This window comes from Vulpes lagopus, chromosome 7 (genome assembly GCF_018345385.1).
Source record: "Vulpes lagopus strain Blue_001 chromosome 7, ASM1834538v1, whole genome shotgun sequence".
Lineage (NCBI taxonomy): Eukaryota > Metazoa > Chordata > Mammalia > Carnivora > Canidae > Vulpes > Vulpes lagopus.
Genome location: NC_054830.1, coordinates 110,853,511 through 110,874,412, shown reverse-complemented (window position 1 = coordinate 110,874,412; position 20,902 = coordinate 110,853,511). Strand labels below are relative to the sequence as shown.

Below are 20,902 nucleotides of genomic sequence, written 5' to 3'. Positions count from 1 at the left end.
CCGTGTAACCTGGACTAGGTACCAGCCCTCTCTGGGCCCCATGGGAAAGTTAGACTGGCTCATTGGACACACAGTCAGCTTGGGTGCAAACTGCCCAGCCTGGCATGCAGGCCTCTCCCCGTGCCTGCATGTACCCAGGGCAGGCCCACACTCCCCAGGATCTGGATGTTAGGCCCTTGCTCCTTTCTGAGTTTGCAGGAACCCCCTGCCTGCCTCCCTAAGGACCTGCACTCACCCTGAGAGATGCACCTCACTGTCTTCTCCCTAGACGCGCATGCCCCTTTTTATCTTCAAGCAGATGAATCCCCCCCTAAGGCTCGACTGGCAGCTCCTAAGAGCCCTTCATGAATTCTAGAAACTTCCTCTAGATCCAGAATCAGGGGCTATTAGATCTCCTTTTGCAACTCTACTAACTTGCGAGGTAAACTTAAATGACTTGTTACATCTCTTTCTAAAACAACAAGGCAGGTGGAGAAGGTGAATTTAGTTTGATCATTTGGAGATCAAATTCTAGCCATATATTAAATAAATATGGGGAACCAGAGATCTTGTCTATCCTCGTTCACATCTCGAGTTCTTAGCTCATACAGAGTGTTGCCCACGGGCAGGAATCTTAAAGTCTCTTGTATCTGCCTTTCAGTTGTGTCCTGATGTTTGCAATGGCATTGTGCTCTTCCTGAGTGCTGCTGACGCTGCTTAGCAAGAGAGCTCGCTACGTGCCAGCCACTGCTCACTTCATACCCACAGCACGCACGCTGTGAGGCAGGCACCGCTCTCACTCACGTTTTACAGACGGGGTAAGAGAGGCACAGAGAGCTTACGTGTCCTTTCCAAGGAGGTGTGATATGCCCCATGACTCACCTCAAGCTGTACCTTTGGGCCTGTGCCACACTGCACCCCTCAACCTGGGCCTCCCTGTGACATCAGCTCCTGCTTGAGATGCTCACTTAGGCCTCAGCACCCTGCCTGGCTATAGAGTCCTGTTTTACCAGACTGAAAAGAAAGGCAGGGCCCCTAGCTGGGAATGTGTGTAGCTCTCTCTGGCAGGGCAGGAAAGACTTGCAGAAGTATGGAGATGCCCTGGAAGTGGGAGACCTAATTTAAGTTCCTAAAGCAATAACATTCAAAGTAACAACAACAACAACAACAACAAAACAAGTCTCTGGAGCAGCAGGACCTATCTCTGTTCTGCCTTGCAGCAAAAGGCTGGGTTTTTATTACCTGGTGGAGTAACACTTAAAAAAGGGATTTGTTAGTGAGCCCATAGTATGTTTCTTTTTTGGGGGTTAAAAATGGAAATTATTTCCTCTGATTTCATGAGCCTGCAAACTCTCCTCTGAAGCACCAAAGTGCTCCTAAAAACACATGCAGGATGAGGAATCTCAGAACTATAGCCCTAACAGCCTTCTTTCTTCCATCATTTCATGGTTTGTTTGGAAAACTGCCCAACTATGACACTGTATCATCTGGGATAATACAATCCTGGTGTAGTGAGTGATGGCTGGAAGCAAGCTTGTCTTCTCAAACAGTACAGGAGATACGGTGTGAATTCAAAACCGAGACAGAAAAACAATCTTAAAAGTGCCAAACTCGTACACAGATAGGAATACCATGTCGTGAGGTAACTTTTAAAACACTAAGTCTATAAGAAGTTAAAGTTACAGAGAATTCCACCCACTATCTCAGTCTTCTCTGGTGGTATTTGGTGCTGAGAACAAATGTGACTTTAATTTGGCCACGAGCAGAAAGAGATACGACATCCTACTTCCCTCTGTCCCCCTGATTTTTGGCAAGAGACACCCTGCTTGGGATGTCAGGGGAGCTGGTACCAAAAGCTGCAAATACGAGCTGAAGCAATGCTTTTGAGTTCAGTTTTGCTTTTTTCACATGCTAATAATCCCTAAATGATGTTATATTTCACTCTGCATTCACGAGGAATTCCATTGCCATAGCAACCGCAATGTGATACCAGAAGTTTTCTTGAAACTGGGGATTGGAATATTGCCTCTCCTCCCTTGCAGAGCAAGAGGACTGTGGTCCTCACACAGTGCTCAGGGGAGCCTGCCTCCCAACCCCGCCAAGGGCACAGGCACAGAGGGGGTGGTCTGAACTGTGGCCCCTTGAATCTAACACCGTGTCCCCCCGCTTCTCTCCACACTCTGGCCCCACAAAGGAGTGCCCTAATAGTGACTTCTGGGGCAAAGATGAAACCCAAGAATGAAGTCAGAACTTCTCTTTGTAAAGTCTGGTAGGAAAAGAGAATGGAACATGGATGAATTTGGAATTACTTTTTGCAAGAAAAAAGAAGGTATTTTTCAGTTTCCTCTATCAATAACTTCCTGAAACTAGGGACAAAAAAGACAAATTGTCATCAGTGGAGCTGTGGATGGCATTAAATACTCTACTGTTATCTTGGGGCAGGGTTGTAGGATATTGCCCTTCACCCCCACCTTTCTTCTAAGACCTCCCTCTCCAGTCCTCCGTTACTGCTTGCTCCTGCTCTGGTGAAGGTGGGGAAGTGCTCACCCAAAGCCCCCTCCCTAGGGCTCACCTACCCTCCATTGCTGCCAAGCCCCTGTGGTCAGTGGACAGGGCTTCACTGTTTGCTGGCACTTCCTGTGGCATTGCCGGAACAGAGCTGGGCTGGCCTTCCTGTGGCCTGTGGCTGGAGCTGATCTGAGCAGGAGGCAGTGAAGGCTCCTCCTTGCCATCCAGACCCACGGAGCTAGGTATGCAGAAAGGGGAGCCCTGGTTCCAGGTGGGCGTCTCAAGAACAGTGTTAGGACCTGACCCTCAGGACCTTCCTCCCTGACTCCACCAACCAGCAAGCCAGGTGGGCCCCACACCCGTTGGCTGGGGCCCTTGGTCCTGCCTCTGCATTCCCTGGGGGCATGACCTGTGCCTCCCTGTGCTCTAGGTCCAAGGCCACACTGGATTAAAAGATGACAGGCGTCATGAATACACAACACTTGTGATGTGCCCGGCATGTGCTGAGGAGTTTCTGTTTCTGTGTAGCCTCTCATTTACTTTCCTCCACAGAGCAGGTGATACTGCCAAGAGCCCCATTTCACAGCAAAGGAAGTGGTCCAGAGAAGTGGAGTGATGTGCCCCAAGTCACACAGCCAGGTCGTCACAGTGCCAGGCTGCAGCCCAAGTTCCCACCAGGAGCCTATAGGGACTGCCAGCGCAGGGTGGGCATTTGCAAAATCTGTACAAAGCCTCAATGGATCAGAAGGATTTGGTGGATATGTTCAATCGGCATGAAGCAGAACGGAACCCCAACCTGCTCGCACCGGCGGCCCCCCGGCCTCCCCAGCTCCCTCCACATCATCCCTCACTGAGGCGGTTTTCATGGTGGTTGTTTTTCCCTTGCATGAAATGAGAAATGCTGTTTGAATAACCGATGGTGAGGGAGGCTGGGCACACTCTGAGGCAGAAAGAAAAACCTTTAGAAAAATATAATTTGGGGGATATTGGAAACCAGAGAACGGAACATCAGTCTATAAAATTCAACACGGCCAATAAAGCTGGAGCAACTGGTCAAGTGTTTTAGCACTCATGAGGGTGGGGGGATCAGCAGGCAGGGGGCTGGGCAGGGCTTTTAGACCAGGGGCTTTTTTCCTGGCCTCATTTCCACAATGTGCCTCTTGATTTCTGAAGCACGTCGTTGTGAACATCATAGAATGGCCACAAACGTGTCCAAGACTATTCCCATCACCGGAAAAATTCGACCTACTAGAGTCTTGCCTGCTCCTGGACTCATCCCTCTTGTACCCTCACTTCCACAGCCTGTACATGAGGGTGGAGCCCTCCACTCTGGAAGCCCAGGTCCAAGTGTCTCTGATGCTCCTTTCCATCACTGCTGCAGGTACTTGGTGGGTTCCATCCCAACCCTTCACTTCCCCTCCTTGTCCTACCCCAAAGATCTGCCTTGATTTTGCCCTCCAAGGGGCCCCCCTCTAAAGGCAGGGGGGTCTCTGAAGGTGGATACACACAAATCATTGAAATGCTGCTGTTACCATTTGGCTAAGGCTCCAAGCCTTCCTCTTCCTCTACTGCCTTTACACATTCAACCTGTAGACTCAGCTCCCAGACCGTTTCTCAAAAGGGCATTAGAAGATCGATCCCCAAACCCAAAAGCATTGAGGCAAGGAGGCATCCTCCTACCTTTAAGGAAACAGTCCTTGCTGTGGACAATGAGGATCTTCTTCTCCAGCAGGCAAGCTGCACGGTGGAGCTCGCAGTGGTTCTCATAAAATCTCCCATCAGAGCCACACACGGGCATGTAGCTGGGCCTGCATGCCTCCAGGCACCGGCATTCGGGCTCCCCGGTCTCTCTGCTGAGCATGCACCTGCTTCCACGGCTGCAGAACTTCTTCCCACAGGAGGCTGGCAGCCCATCATGGCCAGAAAGTCCTGCCAAACACACAAACACAGAGGGTAAGCTATAAGCATTCAGTGGTAGGGGTCAAAGGCTTCCTTTGTGGTTCCATTTGCTGACACAGCCAAGGCCTTGGGGGCTTAGGGTACCCAAAAGAGTCTCTGTCCTAATGACAGGAGGTGGCCAGGGGTGCCAAAAGCAGCACCCTGCTGTACAGGGTTCAGGTTTTATGGCTGGCTCACACCAAATATCTCAGGCACAACCCCTGTCCATCCTGGGAGGGAAGCATAAACAGGGGACCACATGGAGGTAGTAAAGTGCCAAAGGACCCTGCTGAATGAGAGGAGGATGGCTTGCCAAAGGCAGAGGCTTGAGCCATGGCTCCCATAACCGCACTGGAGGGACAGACCTGATGGGAGGAGGAGTTTTGTACAGGGGTGGGGTGGGGAGGGTAAGGATACCAAGTATGATTCCAGGAGACAGAGAACACCAAGCTGAGGAAGTTTGTTCAGATACGTTTGGCCATAAGGAGCCATTGCAGAGTCTAGGGAGTCAGTGTGGGGTATGAAAGGAGAAAGTGGTACTCTAAGTGCTCAGGATGGGGGCAACTACAGCAGGGAGGCTTGAGCTTGACCTTTTTCTCTGGGGATAATGTGGTTCTCCAGGATACACACCACCCACGGTGGGACTGTGGGACCAGTAGCCTTTCTCTATCTACTGCCCAGCCCTTTCTAGCACAAAGCAGGAAGCTACAGCCATGGTGGGAAGGCTGAGACCCTGGGAATGGCTGCTGCCACGTTGCTGGGTACCCCCGCACCCAACACATGTGCACAATTGTGTGAAGCAGTGGTGCCCAGAGCTCACATACCTTAGCAGGCCGGGTATGCGAGAGAACGTCTTATTGCTAGAAGGGCCCACATACACAAAAGGCCAAACAAGCACCCCAAAACAACATTCCACTCTACCAGAGCAGTCCAGAAAACGAGATAACCATGCAGCATTAATGGCAGCAAACACAAGTTGAGAATAAGAAAGGGTTATCAAAATACAAATTAATTAAAACATGAATTCGGGTTTTATGGCCACAAGAGTCTTTGCTTTCGAGTTTTAATTTTATCTTCTTCAAAATACTCAGCGAGATGGAATGACCTGGGTGGTCAACACTGAACCTTCAGCCCCAGGTCTGATCTCAATGGGATTAAAATGTCTGAGGGGGAAAAAACAACCTTCTTTTTCTTGTTTTTGGTTAAGCCTGCTTTTCATCATTCTAGATTTGAAAGGAAAAAAATCAGTTATCGATAGATTAACTGCTTGATTCAATAATTCATTTAAATTCTTCCAGCCTTGGCAAGCTAAGAAATATTGACTTTTTCTTGAATCATAATAAACTAGAAGGTCAAAATATGTCTGAGCAGTGTAAAAGTGCAGATCCTAAGCAGGCATGTGAATCTCCTTTATCCACTTGGCTGATGCTCACATGTCACAGCGGAGGTTTGGCGGCATTCATCAGCTCCAGCGCACATCTTCCTGTCAAGGTTGACAGGCGGAGGGGAGCCGAGGGCTCTTGGCAGTGGGAGGCCGTGGGCTGGAGCCCCTCCACCCATGGTGTTGATAGCTGCTGTGCCACAGAGTGTGTTTGATTAGCATGACTCTCCTGGGTAGCTGCAAATGGGTTACCCTGGAAAGTGCTGGCGGCTACTGGAAGAAACTAATACAGCTCTAAAAATACCAGCCTTTGTTTCTTTCCCAAGACGGCCAGAACACAAAGCATTGCCGTTGTATCACTGTTTTAATAAACTTCTTGTATGATGGCAAGGGCACCCACTCATCGCTGCAGTTTGAAGAAGCAGAGCCAAAGTTTCTGAGTCTCTGGCCTCTCAGTTCCTGTTTCAGGGTATATGCCCTGGCTACGCTGCCCAGACTGTGCTCATTTTCCAGCTAACTCAGCTCCAAGTGCTCACTGGCAGCTCAAGTCTGAGCACCCCTCCTCTGAATTCCCTTCCTGAGAATGTCTGCCCCACTGTCTGGATGAGAGAGGCCCTAGAGTTTGGGCCTCACATAGCCCTGGACACTCAGGCTTTAGGAAACACAGTCGTTTTAAAAGCTGACCTCTTCAACTCTGATTTGGTGCCACTGCTCAAACATCAGTTAAGAGGCTGAGACAGGGAAGGTAGTGGGAGCCCCGTGTCCCCATAGGGGGACCTTTTGAGGGGTACATCTCCTCTTGCTTCCTCTGGGCGTGGGGGCAGGAGGGAAGCTGGAAGGATAGAGACACAAAAGGGAGACAAAGATCCATGGAGGTGGGCCTTGTGAGGTAAAGGAGACTGGAATCTGGAGTGGGAGAGGACTCCAGTGGACCAGCCTGGGCAGTTCAAGCAAAGCCAGCTCGCAGCTTTGCGAGCAGAGTGGAGGGTGGGGGCATAACCCTCTCCATCTAACCCCTTCTCCCCTCAAATAACAGCAAGTCCCCATTTCAGTGAGTGCCTCTGAAGACCACCACTGGACAACCGTGCCTCCAATACCCGTGTCTGAGTAACTCACAGACGTTATGGAGGCCCCCTCATATACAGGCTGTGCTCTGAGCAGTCAGTGCTAAGAAAACACTCGGGCCAATCTGTGCTCACAGAAGTTGTCAAGAACACTCAGGTTTTCTCTGACATAGAAATGGTCTGTTGGCAAATATTTGATTCCTAATTACTTGCAATTAAGACAAAAGTAGCCGAACAGCCGTGCATTTGCTTTTCTCAGCCTGTGGCCAGCAGGGCAGGGATGAGCTGAGAGCACTCTGCACAGGAGTGAGCCAGAACCCCGTCCCCAGGCACAGAGACACGGACCAAGCAGTGGGTTCCTTGCTAAACAGGGCCCTTGTCACCACTTCCTCCTTGTTATTAAAACAGAATGAATTCCCCAGTCCTAGCAGGACGATGATAAAACAGTAATGGGAAAGGTAACCAAGTGAGACCGTCAGCAACTGCCTACAGTATTTATGAAGATGACCATGATGCATGAAAAAGATATAATATGCTTAATTTATAGTCATAAAGAAAGTCATTTACCCAGGTTAGAAACCGATCATCTTACCAAATAAGTGCCTTTTCGACACTAATTAAATTTACTGAACACAGTCAGAAATGGGAATTGTTACATGAAAGTTACAGCACCAGAGAAAAAGTCCATTTGTACCAGTTGGTGCAAGAGATCCCCTCTGTGACTCAGATTGGGATTCTTGATTTGAACTCACAGACCTGGGCTGCCATTACCTTCTAGTGAAGGTGAAGTGGCGCAGCTTAGCGACAGTGGGAGCTGAGCCCGTGGCATCGCACTGAGGGATCAGATGGAGGAGGTGGTCCTTCTTCATTCATTCCTCTGTTGCAGGGGGCCTGTTTTCTCATCACTGACCATAACATGCAGCACTGAAAATTCAGTGATTTTGTTTCCAAACTGACTCAAGTCTCCATAACTGGTTCCCTGGTACAAAGTACATCAGTGAACACTTCCCTCTTGGGGATGGTGCCGAGCGGCATGTGAGGGGAAACACGCTAGTTTTCTACTTTGGGATGCTAACTGCTGCAGGCAGGTTTGCCCAGTACAGTGCTTCTGAGAACCTGTCCCTGGCTTGACGACCAAGGAGAGTCCACTTCTCATTATGTTATCTCTAGAGGGCCCTAGTTCTCGTCCAGCAAAGGCTAGGGCTAAAATCCTTACTACCTTATCCCACCTCGCCATAAAGCCACACTGAGGTGAAGCTTGGCTCTAAGGCAACCGCCCACTCTGCAGGGCCCCAAGCAGGCCAAGAAGAGTGGGACATGGCCAGAGAAGGCGTGGAGAGCACCAAAACCCAGCCTCCCTGCACTGACAGCCTCACTGCTGCCTGCTGTGAGCCCCAGCCTGGCACAGCAGTGGTCTCTGGTGTTGGCACACAGAAGGTCCCTTATAGGAACTAAGTGCCCACCCGTCAGCAGATACAGCCCTTTACAGATGGATTCAATGTTTTATTTTCTAAGCAAAAATACCCACCCACTGGGGAACTACAGCACATAGCCCGGGTTATGGTCAGGTTTTTAAGGACCTGACTTGCCTTTGGGAGCCTGCGGTACATACAGAGGTGTGCAGATATGTGGGGTGTGCCATCCAGGAGCTGTAGTTCATGGTCCCTGGACTCCTCACCCCCACCCTCTCTGTAAAACATGTCCTCCTGGACATAGGCAAGGTGGTCGGGAGACAGTGTTGCATGAACTTTGACTCCCTTATTACAGAGACTGTGCAAACACCTCATATGGAGCTGCAGAACTTGAGTCTGTGCAAGAGCCAGCAGAGACCCAACTCCCCAGCCAGTGCAGTTCCTGGGCCCCACACAGGTGGTAACAGCGGGGGTGCTTCAGGAGCCCGTGCACCAGCTCTCCATCCATCTGTACAGCCAATGAACAGTCCTGGAGCACCTCCCAGGTGCCTATTCAAGGGGCTGGGGACACAAGGCAGACTAGGATACTGTCCTCAGGGCAGAACACTGCAGTGCAGGGAGACAAACAAGACAGTGAACTGGCAAACAAAAAACAAATATGGGTTGTAGTAAATGCTAGCAAGGAGACACAGGTTGCCACAAGGGGCCAATGCTATTGGACTCAGAGACGCCTTGTTGAGGAGGTGAGATTTGTCCTGAGACCTGAAAGACATGGGGCAGAGCCATGGGGCAGGGGAGGGGCAGCAGCCTGGGGGCTTGAGCTCAGTTTGCAGAGCGTGGGGCTGACACAGGAAGAAGTTTGGCTCACAAAGCCCTGCTCTGAGACAAAGCTTGCCAGGCAGACCTAGTCTGTAGGCAGCCGGGACTGTAGATGCAAAATTGCCACTTTGCCCAACTTTTCCCTTGGGAAAGTGATGTGACTCTGGTTCTCTGGAAGTCTTTGTCAGCCTCTGAGTACTAAGTACTGAAAGGAGGTCTAATAGCCCTGATGTTCAGCACCCTGGCTCCTTTCCTGGCTGAACGGGGCTCATCCTCAAATACTCCCATAGGCCAAAAGGCTCTTGGCAACTTCCCGGGCTGCTGATGGGGAAGAGAGCAGCCTTCCTGGTCATTCACCACGAGCCACCTTGATGGGAACCGATATACCTTCTGGGTGTCCTGGGCGCTGGGGCTGGGCCAGGTCTACCTCTGCCCTGGAAAGTCTCATTCACACTCAATGGGAAGAGAATCTATGGTTACCCTTAGGGAGATGAATATTTTAGTAACCAGCCAGAGAAGGCAATGTAAAAGTAACTACTATTTATTCAGGGGTGCCATGCCTAACACTTTGAACATGGGAACTCATCTAATTCTCTAATTCTCACAACAGGCCTCACACTGAATGGGCATGTATACATGCCCATTCTACAGATTAGGAAATATGAGTCAAGATGTGACTTGCCTGTGCTCAGATAACAAGTAGGTTGTAGGTAGCAGAGCCTAGATTTCAATCAGTCTCACCCAAATCCTTCAGACCTGGGACAATCTGCTCAGCTGGGAATATGTTCCTGCCTCAAGGAACTCATGCCAGGAGAGTCCACACATCCACAGTTTGAGCTTCTCCAATATCAGGATACCTCCAAACATCAGCTTGCCTGCCATACAGGATCTCTGCTGCTCACACACCAAAAGCATGCAGCTCAGAGGCCCATTTAGCTCTTACTCTATGGGGTGGAGGTCTACAGTGCTATACAAGGAAGCCCTGTTGGGTCTCTGAGCATCACAGACCCAAACCCACTCCTTATCATGCATGGCACTCTGGCCAGTGGCCCCTTCTCTCTAATGGGATGCCTCTCAGTTTTAGTGCCTTCCTCCCCCCACTTCTCTGGTTTTTACCCCAAGAAATTGTTTAGGTGACTGCTGGGCAGATGTGATTTCCTCTCAGTGACCCCAGAGCAGACCCTAAGCTGAAGCAATTGCATGCTTCTTAAAAGAAAGATTTTGATGAGCTCTGAAAGATGTGCAAAATTTTCTAGGTCTCCACACTTAACAGAAATATCTGGTTACCCATTGCTGGAAGCTAATGTAACTTGTTATATATGTTGCTCACAGATTGTAAACTGAGGTCCAGTAAACTGGCTTTAAATACAAACCATTTGGAAAGAGCCCAAACATCCATCGACAAATGAATGGATAAAGTAGACGTGATAGATGTAGATACAGGTATATAGTGGAATATTATTTAGCCATCAAGAAGAATGAAATCTTGCCATTTGCAAGGATGTGGATGGAACTAGAGGGTATTATGCTAAGTGAAATAAGTCAGCTAGAGAAAGACAAACACCATATGATCTCACTCATATGTGGAATTTAGGAAACAAAATAGAAGAGCATAGGGGAAGGGAGGGAAAAGTAAATAAGATAAAAACAGAGAGAGGCAAACCATAAGAGACTCTTAACTCTGGGAAACAAAGAGGGTTGCTGGAGGAGAGGTTGGTGGGGGGATGTGATATAACTAGGCGACGGGCATTAAGGAGGGCTTGTGGATGTAATGAGCACTGGGTGTTATTTGATGAATCACTGAATTCTACCTGTGAAACTAATAATACATTATACGTCAATTAAATTGAATTTAAATAAAAAGTTTAATTAAAAACTGAAAACAAACAATTTCATCAAAGTCAGAAATGCCTGGGATGAGGGAAGGGAAGGAAGACTTTCAACCTCCAGCAGGCTCTCAGTTCTGGCCAAGGGGTCTGCATCTAACAGACTGTCAGTTGTTGCATACTCTCCCATGTGTCTGGCAGGGCTTCTGGCGGTGCCCATTTCCAGCCACAGATGAACACAATGCTAAAGTGTACTTTCCAAAAACTTAAAAGCATGCCTCTCATGAGAATATAAAGTGAGCCTGAGGTGAAGATTTATTTAATGTGTTAATGAGGGACCTGCATTAATGCGGGAGTGAGAAGCTGGTTCAGGGGTGCCCAGGCATTGCAGACAGAAGGTGGACTGAGCAGGTCAGGTGAGGCACACAGCTGGTGAACGACATACAAAGGCAAGAAGACACAACCTTGGGGCTATTTTTCCCACCAGGAGGAAACGGTTTGTATCTTTACTGGAAAGAAATCTACAAGTTAGTGGGTAACTGCAGAGTAAGGGCCTTCAGATAGCAGCACATGGTGAGATACACAGTGATGCATCCTCTGGCCCAGATCATAAATGACCCTGAGCAGGCCTGTTAAACACTCCGCCAGTATGACTGGGGAGGATATGTCACCTGCCCTTTGACTTATTCACAAGTTTTGGGTATGGTCCCCAATATCACCGAGTGCCTACAGTGACAGATGTCATTTGAAAAGGCTGCCATGGAGCTTCACCTTTCCCCCTACACTGGACATCTGTCCTTAGAACTTCCAACCTCGCTGAGAGACCCCAGAAGAGAGGACACAAAGCCCCTGGCCACCGAGCTGAGCTTTGCTGTGCTGGAGCACAGCAAGAGCGAGCTGGGGTAAGTGTGCATCACCAGACGAAGGGGCCAATCAAACATCAGCCTTGACCCAACACTGCAGTCTGACCCTTGTTAGTTATGTGACCCCTGCCAGGTCCCCTACCCTCTTCTCCCTCTAATTTTAAAACGAAGGTAACAACGGTTGGTTGCTTACAGGATTGTTTTGAGGACTAAGTGACATAATTTGTAGAGGTTGGCGCATAGTAGGTGCTCAATTCAGTAAGTAATGGGTTCGACAGAACTGAGAGCCATGAAGCCATGTGCCTTTACTGACACAAGTGGACACAAGAGTGGGCTGGTGACCATCTTCAGGTGGCCCACCTTCACGAGGAAGTGAGCATCTTTTCCCCAAATAAATACCTTGTACTGACTGGGTTTAAAAGGCAGACTCAAAATAGAAAGCTTCAAAATATCTCAAGGGTATGCTTCCTTTTGGAATTTTCCTTGTACTTGGGGTTTGCTCGGCCCACGTAAACTTTGCCCAGCCTCTGAAATCCCACATTCCCAGGGCTCAGAACTGATCTGTAGCTCAAATTCTGCAGGTTCCAGCTGCACACCCCAGGGCCTCTGACCTGCAAGGTGAGGCTGGAGCCCAGTTTCAAAGATAGCACAAGGCCTGGGCCCTTCTGCCTGTGGAGGGGTCAGACCCACTTACCACGATCAAATCCTGGTGTCTCTCTTCCTTCCGGGAGCCCTTTGTGCTATCATGCCACCTCGCTCTCTATTTTGTCTGATAACAGTAGACGGGCCTCACTCACCATTTCGAGAGCATTCTCCCTGAGGCTTCCCATAGGCATATTCCATCTAAGACGGGCTCCCAGGCTATTGGCCAGCACTCAGCACTTCTCACAGCACAAGAATAGCAGGTCACAAAGGAACAACAGGTACTGGGGGCAGGGCGCTAAGCAGTGGAATTCAAGGTCACTTACGCTTTGGGGCTGGAGATGGAGATGGGGTGTCTCTCAGGTTTCAGGGTGAGGGCCAGGTTCTATTTCTTATGTTCAGAGTATAGCACTGGGCTTGACACAGAGCAGCTGCAGGAAATGCCAGGGGGAATGACTGTATCAAGATACTGCTGACACCCAAAATCATTGGCTAGACATCTGAGTCATCAGAAATCAGTGTTTTTAAAGAAGCAGACATGGTGACACTTTGAGTGGACAATGTGGAAAGTACAGGGTGAGAGTCTGAGACCTGGTTTCTATCACAGCAAGTCTCCTTCCTGAGTGAGCCTCAGTTTCCTTCACAGGAGCATGAGGGGCTTCTATAGAGATCCGGTGAGATGTGAAAAACAACCTCACACCTGTGAATTTAGATCTATAAAAACCCAAGTTCTGACTTGCATGTCTTTGCTATACTAAAACTACAAGGATCTCTTCCTTTTTGCCTCTGTTTGCCCTATCAAGCTATCTCAACTGGCTTTTGAAGGGTTATTTCAGAGACCTTCTAAAAAAGAGAAGCTGCATGAAAATGTGAAACACAATAGGATTCTTGCCCTTGGGAGAGTTTCTTTTGCAAAATGGTTTTGTTTTAGAGCACTTCCTCCAAATATATTCCCATCCCTAAGTTCCCGTTCTTTGCCTAAAGCCTCTTCAGCTTGCATCTGTCTTATTCTCTGTCACCAGACCCTCATTTTTTCCTCCTGGTACCAAGCCCTCCTGTCACTTTCTCTGGCTCCTCGGGGCTCCCTGCATCTTCCAGCTGAGGGGGCCAGATGTTGCCGCTCTCGATGGGTCTTCACTCTCTTGCTGATACCTCATTACGTGGGTTCTTTCCTGCTTCTCCACCAACTAATGATTCAAGGCCATGACACCACGGGCTGCTTTCAATTATTTCACAGATTATTGTGGAGACACTCAGCGTGAGGCACCGTGGTGCTTCCCAACATTTATACTCCAGACTTATGAGCATGGGGGGGTTTGCCACATTCTCCTAGGGCCCTTTACTGGCTGTATAAGAGCTGCCCCCAGGTCAATACTTTACCTTGCAGATCACTTCTCAGAGAGGTGTCTCACAAATAGAGAGAATAACATGCTCACCTCCTTGATTATTCTGCTATTTATTTTTTAAATGGAACTCAATTAAAATATCTAATATTAGCACAGAAGAATTTAGTATTATCTAATTGGAGGGGTGTCAATTTCTCTTTTCAAAGATCTATCCTTTTCTCTCAATGGGATTAGCAGCCATAATATAAAAACAAAGCTTAGTAACAGGATCAAATAGATAATGTCTTTTCTTCTCTTGTCAGCTCCCACCAGCTGGCTTGCCTGAGCCAACCAGCTGCTAGAGCTTCTGACAGGTGAGCACAAAGACTCACGGGAGGCTGGCTTTCTGGGCTGCCTGGTCTACCACTGAGACCAGAGAATAGGAGGCTTCCTCCAGCTCCCTGCGGGAGTCCTACTACCTGTCTCCTCCTACAAGAAGACTCCGAGGCTCAGCCACTCCCATATCAGGCACCCATATTTATGGGACCACTATTGCCTTAAGGTCTTTCAGTGTGTGATTTTGAGCTCCAATCAGCAGGCAGTGGGAAATAACCATTTATGGGAGGGGGCTCAGCCTCCAGAGAGGGGAAGAATGATCAGAACCAGAATAGCCAGAGGAAGAGGATGACAATTCAACAGAGACAACTTGGTATTAGAACTCTGGGAGAACTGAGTACAGTGCAAAGAGGGGTTTTCAAGAGAATTATGACTTTGGAGCCAAAAAGAAAATCAGAGGAATTTAAGGACAGAATGGTCACTATTGAGACTCAAATTACTGGTTTCCATAATCAAGTACAGGACCTATCTTAAAGTTCAGAGAAAAAATAGAAATAACTGATTGGGTGGCTCAGTCAATTAAGCATGAGACTCTAGATATTTGGCTCTGGTCATGATCTCAGGGTTGTGAGATGGAGCCATGTGTCAGGCTCTGTGCTGGGTATGGAGACTGCTTGGGATTCTCTCTCTCAAAGGAGAAATAAAAAGTCATTCCAAATATGTAGTCATTCCAAATAAAAACTCTATGGAAAAAGGAATAGAGGAAAATTTAAATATGGTGCCTTAAATGGTCAACCACTGTTTCAGCTAAAATCAGGAGCCAGACAGGAACACCTGTCATCACCATTTTTATTCAAAAAGGGAGTATAATAAGCCAAGAAAATGAAATAATCAGTAGGAATTTGGAAAAGGCAACTGACAACTACATCTTTTTGCTGACCATGTATCTGTATACTTAGGAAACAAAGACTCCAGGGACTATATTAAAATCACAAGAGAATTATGATGAGGTGGTTGAACAGATGATAAATATGCCAAAATTAATCATTCTTCTCTTCATTAGCAATAAATAATTAGAAATGGAAACAGGAAAAGGAGTTCACTCATAATAATGGTAAAAACCATAAAATATTTATGAATAAATTTAACAAGAAAGCCATAGGACCAATACAAAATGGCCATAAAATCTTATTGAAGGTCATAAAATAAGATTTGAACAAATGCAAAGGCATTTCTTATTCTTGGGTGGAAAGACATTACCATAAATTTACAGATTTAATGCAATCCTTTTGGAATTGGATGAAATGATCTTAAGAAGTTCATTTGGAAGAGTAAGTGCCCCCAAATAACCAAGAAAAAAAAAAAAGAAGAGTGAAGGGATTTGTGCCTTAACCTCTACTATCAGAACATCAAACCACAAGGCTGCCACTGCTGTGATCACACCAATGATACTGACCGAGGAAGAGACAAATCAAGGACTGCAGATGAGGCAGTAAAATAGGAGAAGGGATCCAGAAATACATCCCAATATATATTAAATATATTTATTCAATGTGTGACCGGAGTGACCACTGCACTGGGAAAATGAGAGGCATCTGACAAATGATGCTGGGGTAACCATGTCTCCACTTGGAATAAAATTACATTGGAACCCTGTTTCACACCACATAAAAGTCAAATTCAAATATAAATGGTTAAATTATTCTTATTAATCTGAGCTATGAGAGAAAACTTACGTACTTTGTGGACAGTGTGAGGACTGTGATACGATGAACAATTACATACTCATGGACCCATTTCAAGAAAAAGAATGGTGTTCTCAGTTTCGAATTTCTCCACATCCCCCTCATCTCTACTCAGAGGTAAACATTAGCCTCAATTTTGTGTTTATTATTGCTTTGCTTTTGCTTGTCATTCGATTTCTATGCAATATGCTGCTTGTTCTACATGTTTCCGAATTTTATATAAATGAATCAATCATACTGTATTGATTTATCTGAGACTTCATTCTTCTGCTCTGACACTCAGTGGCTTCATGCACATCATATGCCTGCATTCATTCATTTTCCCTTAGGATGTCCACTGTATACACATCTCATTACTCGAGATACTCTAATTAGGTTGTTTACTGCCTTTTTATATGTTCTTCTTTTACTCTGTTTCCTTATTTCACCTTTCATTTTTTTCCATCTACTCAAATAAAAATTAAATACCCTCCATATAAAGAACCTTAGAACACATAAACACAAAACATTCCTTTTATGACCTGAATACATGACAAGAGTCATGTATTCTTTATTTCTCTTCCGTTTTAGGCCTCACATTTTCTTAGTTATGTGTGTCTAAAATATCCATGGTATCCCCATTTTAAAGAACTATTCACACTGTGTAATTAATTTTATGTTTACTGATTTTTCGTCTCAATTCAATAAACATTTTATTCCCCTGCTCTTGGGCTTCCACTGTTCTCAAGATGTCAGCTGACAGTCTTTTTATTCCCATGTAGGTAATTTTAGGATTTCTTCGTTCTTCTGCAGCTTCCCTGCGATGTAAGCATGCACGTTTCTTTGCATTGGTTCTGCTTGTAATTCATCGGGTTTCCTATGAGTGAGAATTCTTGTCTTTCATCATTTTGTGAAAACTCACAGTCATCTTCCTTTAAATATTATCTCTGCTCCATTGCTTCTCTCCTTTTTCTTCTCCTCGGGTATTCTGATTAGACCTGTGTTGCAAGTTCTCCTTCTGTCTCAACCTTTCCTACCTCATTCGCATTTCCCATGTGTCATTTTTCTGTGCTGCACTGTGTGTAATTCTTCCAAATTCATCTTCCGGCTGCTGAATTTCCTCTTTGGCTTTTCTAATCTACTCTTATACTCTCCCATGGAGTGCTTAACTTTGATTTTTTATTTCTAGAGGTTTTATTTAGTTGTGCACAGAGGTGATTGGTCATTTGTATAACCTCTTGATTTTTAATCCCATTTTCAATCTTTTAAAAATATTCGACAGACACATTTTATATGTGTGTCTTTTTGCTCTTTCTGCTGATTCCTACATGGTGCCTTAACCCATGGGGTCTTAAGATTTTTTTTTTTTTTTAAATGAGCTCACATTTTCTGTAGGTTTCTCTGAAAGATCTTGAGGCATGGTTCGAAGATGGGCTTATCTTGATTGTGCCAGTTACCCAAGGATTCCATCATTAGAGGTTAAATTAAATATATGCTTGAGATTTTTCAGGTGCTTTGCATCTGCACTATAATTCCTTCTGCAGATCAGCACATGACTATGCATTATCAGGTATTCTCTCCCACTCTGTCGCCTTGCTACTCTCAACTCGTGCCAAGATTTGTTGCACACTGTCTTTTGCAGTTGCTTGGACAGGTTTCTTTCTCATTTGTCTTTCTACTGCTGATGTAATCCTTAGGTGTCCCTCACGTGTATGTGGAGTGGAGAAAATCCTCCAGATAGGTCTCCCTTGGAAGGCCCCTGGGATTTGTCCCTGGCATCCTGAATTATACAAGGTGTACAAATGAAAGCTAAAGTTGACCCACCTGGGCAAAGCCCTCCAGGGAAAGCCAGCTGCAGGGCTGTTTCAGCTCTCTGGGTTCCTGATTTCACTTGTCTTTTCAGCCTCTAAGTATGTTTTTACCAGCCCATCAGTGCTTTGAAGGATTTAACAAATATTTATCTGCCATATTGCCAGAGGCAAAAGTCAGATAATGATTTTTTTTAGAAGAGAATGCAACAATTAAAAAACAGTTGGAGATAAATACAAAGATGTTATATTCAATGCACCACCACTCTGCAACTTCGGGGCGTGGGTGAGAAGAGTTTCTGCGGCAGAAGAAACTTAGGAAAGGCTGGGGTCACTGACAGGGGGCCTATTTTAATTTTTTCTGAGTTCACCTGCAGGTTTAAAGCAAATTTAAACTCTCCCATCAGCAGGAACTTAAACAATAAGGAGAAGTCTAGTACTGGGGTGCCGTGGAGATAAAGAGGAAACAGGTATCATGAACAACTTGTACCCTATCTTCTACAATGAAACCTGGAGTAGGAGACTCTTAGTAGCACGGTTTTTGGCAATAGACAGATGTGGCTGCTTACAAATACAATGTCATTCACTGACCCCTTTTGGACCACTTCTGATAAAAGAAACGGAAAAGACCGAGCTGAATTTGAACTACCTTCTGAGTAAGCAATGCCTTGCTTGAAGAAGGCACAGCCAGTGTGGGTCTCCGGCCTATGATGCCACCTGACCTCTACAAGCCTGTTTTTGACTAGTCCCGTCCTCCTGAGGCAGTAGCATTGCAAAGTAGGGCTTGACGCTCATGGACGTCTGTCTACCTGAAGCCAGGGCAGGAATCATTCTGTAATAAGGACTGGCTCGATGTTAGTTATGGTGACAGAATCACACAGAACTAAAAATCAAAATACCCTTCGAAACAAGTCATGTTAAACAAGACAAAATTATTTTTCATTCTTGACAAAAAGCACACTTATCATCTCAACCCTAAACATGCCAGAATGACTTCTCACTTTTTTTCCATGGAAAGTAAATTCTAATGATAGCTTAGTGACAAAAATTCATAGTTCACAGGGGCGCCTGGGTGGTTCAGTGGTTGAGCGTCTGCCTTTGGCTCAGCTCGTGATCCTGGGGTCCTGGCATCGAGTCCTGCATTGGGCTCCCAGGATGGAGCCTGCTTCTCCCTCTGCCTATGTCTCTGCTTCTCCCTCTGTGTCTGTCATGAATAAATAAATAGAATCCTAAAAAAAAAAAAAAAAAAATCATCATTCACAGAAAGGCACCACAATACAGTGGTGACCAAGTTGGGGTCAGGCCCTCAAAAGGAAGGGTACCAAAGGGATGTGGCCTCCTTGGCTCTGGTAGGTATTGCAGCTGGGTGGTGGAAAGGTGGGACTAGGGTCCACAAAGGAAGGTGACTGAGGGAGAAGCAGCCCGGTGGGGGTGAGAAGGTTAGCTTATGTATAGGGAGATCTAGTAACAAATAAATACACTGAGGATATTGGGAGCTGGGTTTCTCACTGAAGAAGAGAGCTGCAAAAATTGAAAGAGGGGAAGCTAGAATGAATCCTATAGATGTACTGGCAGTGTAGGTACTGATGTGCCAAATCATGGTTTTCAGCATGTATATGTACATACATACATTTCCTATGTCTCTTCTTTGAGAGTTTCTGGGAGCAGCAAAATTCCAGGAATAAGGAGAGCACATTTGACTTTCATTTCTAAATGTGATTCACCGCTCAAGGGAAACAAGGCTCTTTTGTTTGTGGCAGGGAAAGAATAAGAAGAGGCCTAAATATCTTTTTGTGCCAAAAAGTAAGGAAGCCCTTAAAAAAATCATGGGGCATATCAAAGGACACAGAAGCCAGTTCAAAGAAGCTCTCACTGGCCAAATCTATAACACTCTGAGCCTGAAAATAAATAAAGATAGTAACAGAGAATATCCTATTGAATAAAGAGAAATTCACAAACCTACACTGATTTTTGAAAAGAGCAAACAGGGAAGAGAAAATTATTTCTTTTAGAATTTCAACTAATAAATGTAGAAGAAATAATGATTTTAGAAAATTTTCATTCAGGCAAAAAAAAAATCAATAACTTCTAAAATTAGTGGGTGAAAGGGGAGTAACAGGATATTTGCAGTTTAAGATATCTCATTACAAAACATTCACTATTTTCAAAGGAAAACAGAGAAACTCTACAGTGGAGAAAGCTGGGAGATATTACCTCATTCGAGTGATCAAGGTTAATATTAGCAGTGATGTCGGGACAAGTTGCCATCAATTCCTACTTGATGGGATAGAGAGGAAGAATTCAGCACATCTTCTTGCCTCAAATTCATAACCTCAATGTACTCACAAGGAAGCATCAGACAAAACCAAATTGAGAGACATTATTAAAATGACTGGTCTATAATCTTTAAAAATGTTAAAGATATGAAGAGCAAGAAGGACAGAAGAATTGTTCTGAATTGAAGCAAGCAGGCTGAGGATGGATAAGCGTCGTGTAATTTGGTTTGAATTCTTTTAAAAAAAAACCCCACTATGATTAGGATAGTTGGCAAAATGCAAATGGACTTTTTGGGTGAAAAATATATGAGAATTCTTTGTACTATTCCTGTAATTTTCCAGTGATATGGGAAATATTGGGGAAAAATAGGACATCTAAAATTTCATACACAGAATTCTACCTCTGTCAAGGATACAGAAGTTCGCAGAAGATTGTTGCTCCTGTTATAACAACCAGGAAACACCAGATGAAATAAAATTCATACTTTTTTTTTTTTAAGTCATGGGGTAGAAAAAAGGAATATGTATTTAAGCTAAACTCAAGAAGAACATGTCTTTAATAAAACTGAAATACATAATACCTGAAATAAAGGATTTACCAAATAGACTTTAATTAAGGATAAGCTGACTGGACACAGCAGGAAATGGGATGAATAAATTAAGACATGGTAATAATAGAAAAAGCCTAGACTGAAACATAGAGACAAAAATATTGAACAGATGATTAGAGAACTGTGGGATAGGACCCACATAGGTATAACTGGAGTTTTACAAGGAGAGGAGAGAAAGAATGAGGTGGAAGGAATACTTGAAAAGATACTGGTTAAAAACCTACCAAACTTACAGACATCAATCCAATATCCAAGAAGGTAGGTGAATTCCAAGTAAAATAAATACAAAGGAAACCACAAAGGCAAATCATCATCAAATTACTAAAAACCAAATGTAACAAGAAAACATAACAAGTAGCCAGAGGAAAAAAGATACATCACCTTCAAGAA

General features: G+C 45.5%; 1 protein-coding gene across 6 annotated transcripts in view; it reads right to left on the bottom strand.

Moving 5' to 3' along the window:
• FSTL4 (follistatin like 4) overlaps positions 1-20,902 on the bottom strand; it is a 558,936-nt gene that overhangs the window by 200,763 nt on the left and 337,271 nt on the right. For all 6 annotated transcript variants that reach the window (XM_041764231.1, XM_041764228.1, XM_041764229.1 and 3 more), the window contains one exon: positions 4,168-4,416. In XM_041764231.1, the coding sequence (XP_041620165.1) occupies positions 4,168-4,416 (249 nt within the window). The remainder of the gene's footprint in view (positions 1-4,167; positions 4,417-20,902) is intronic.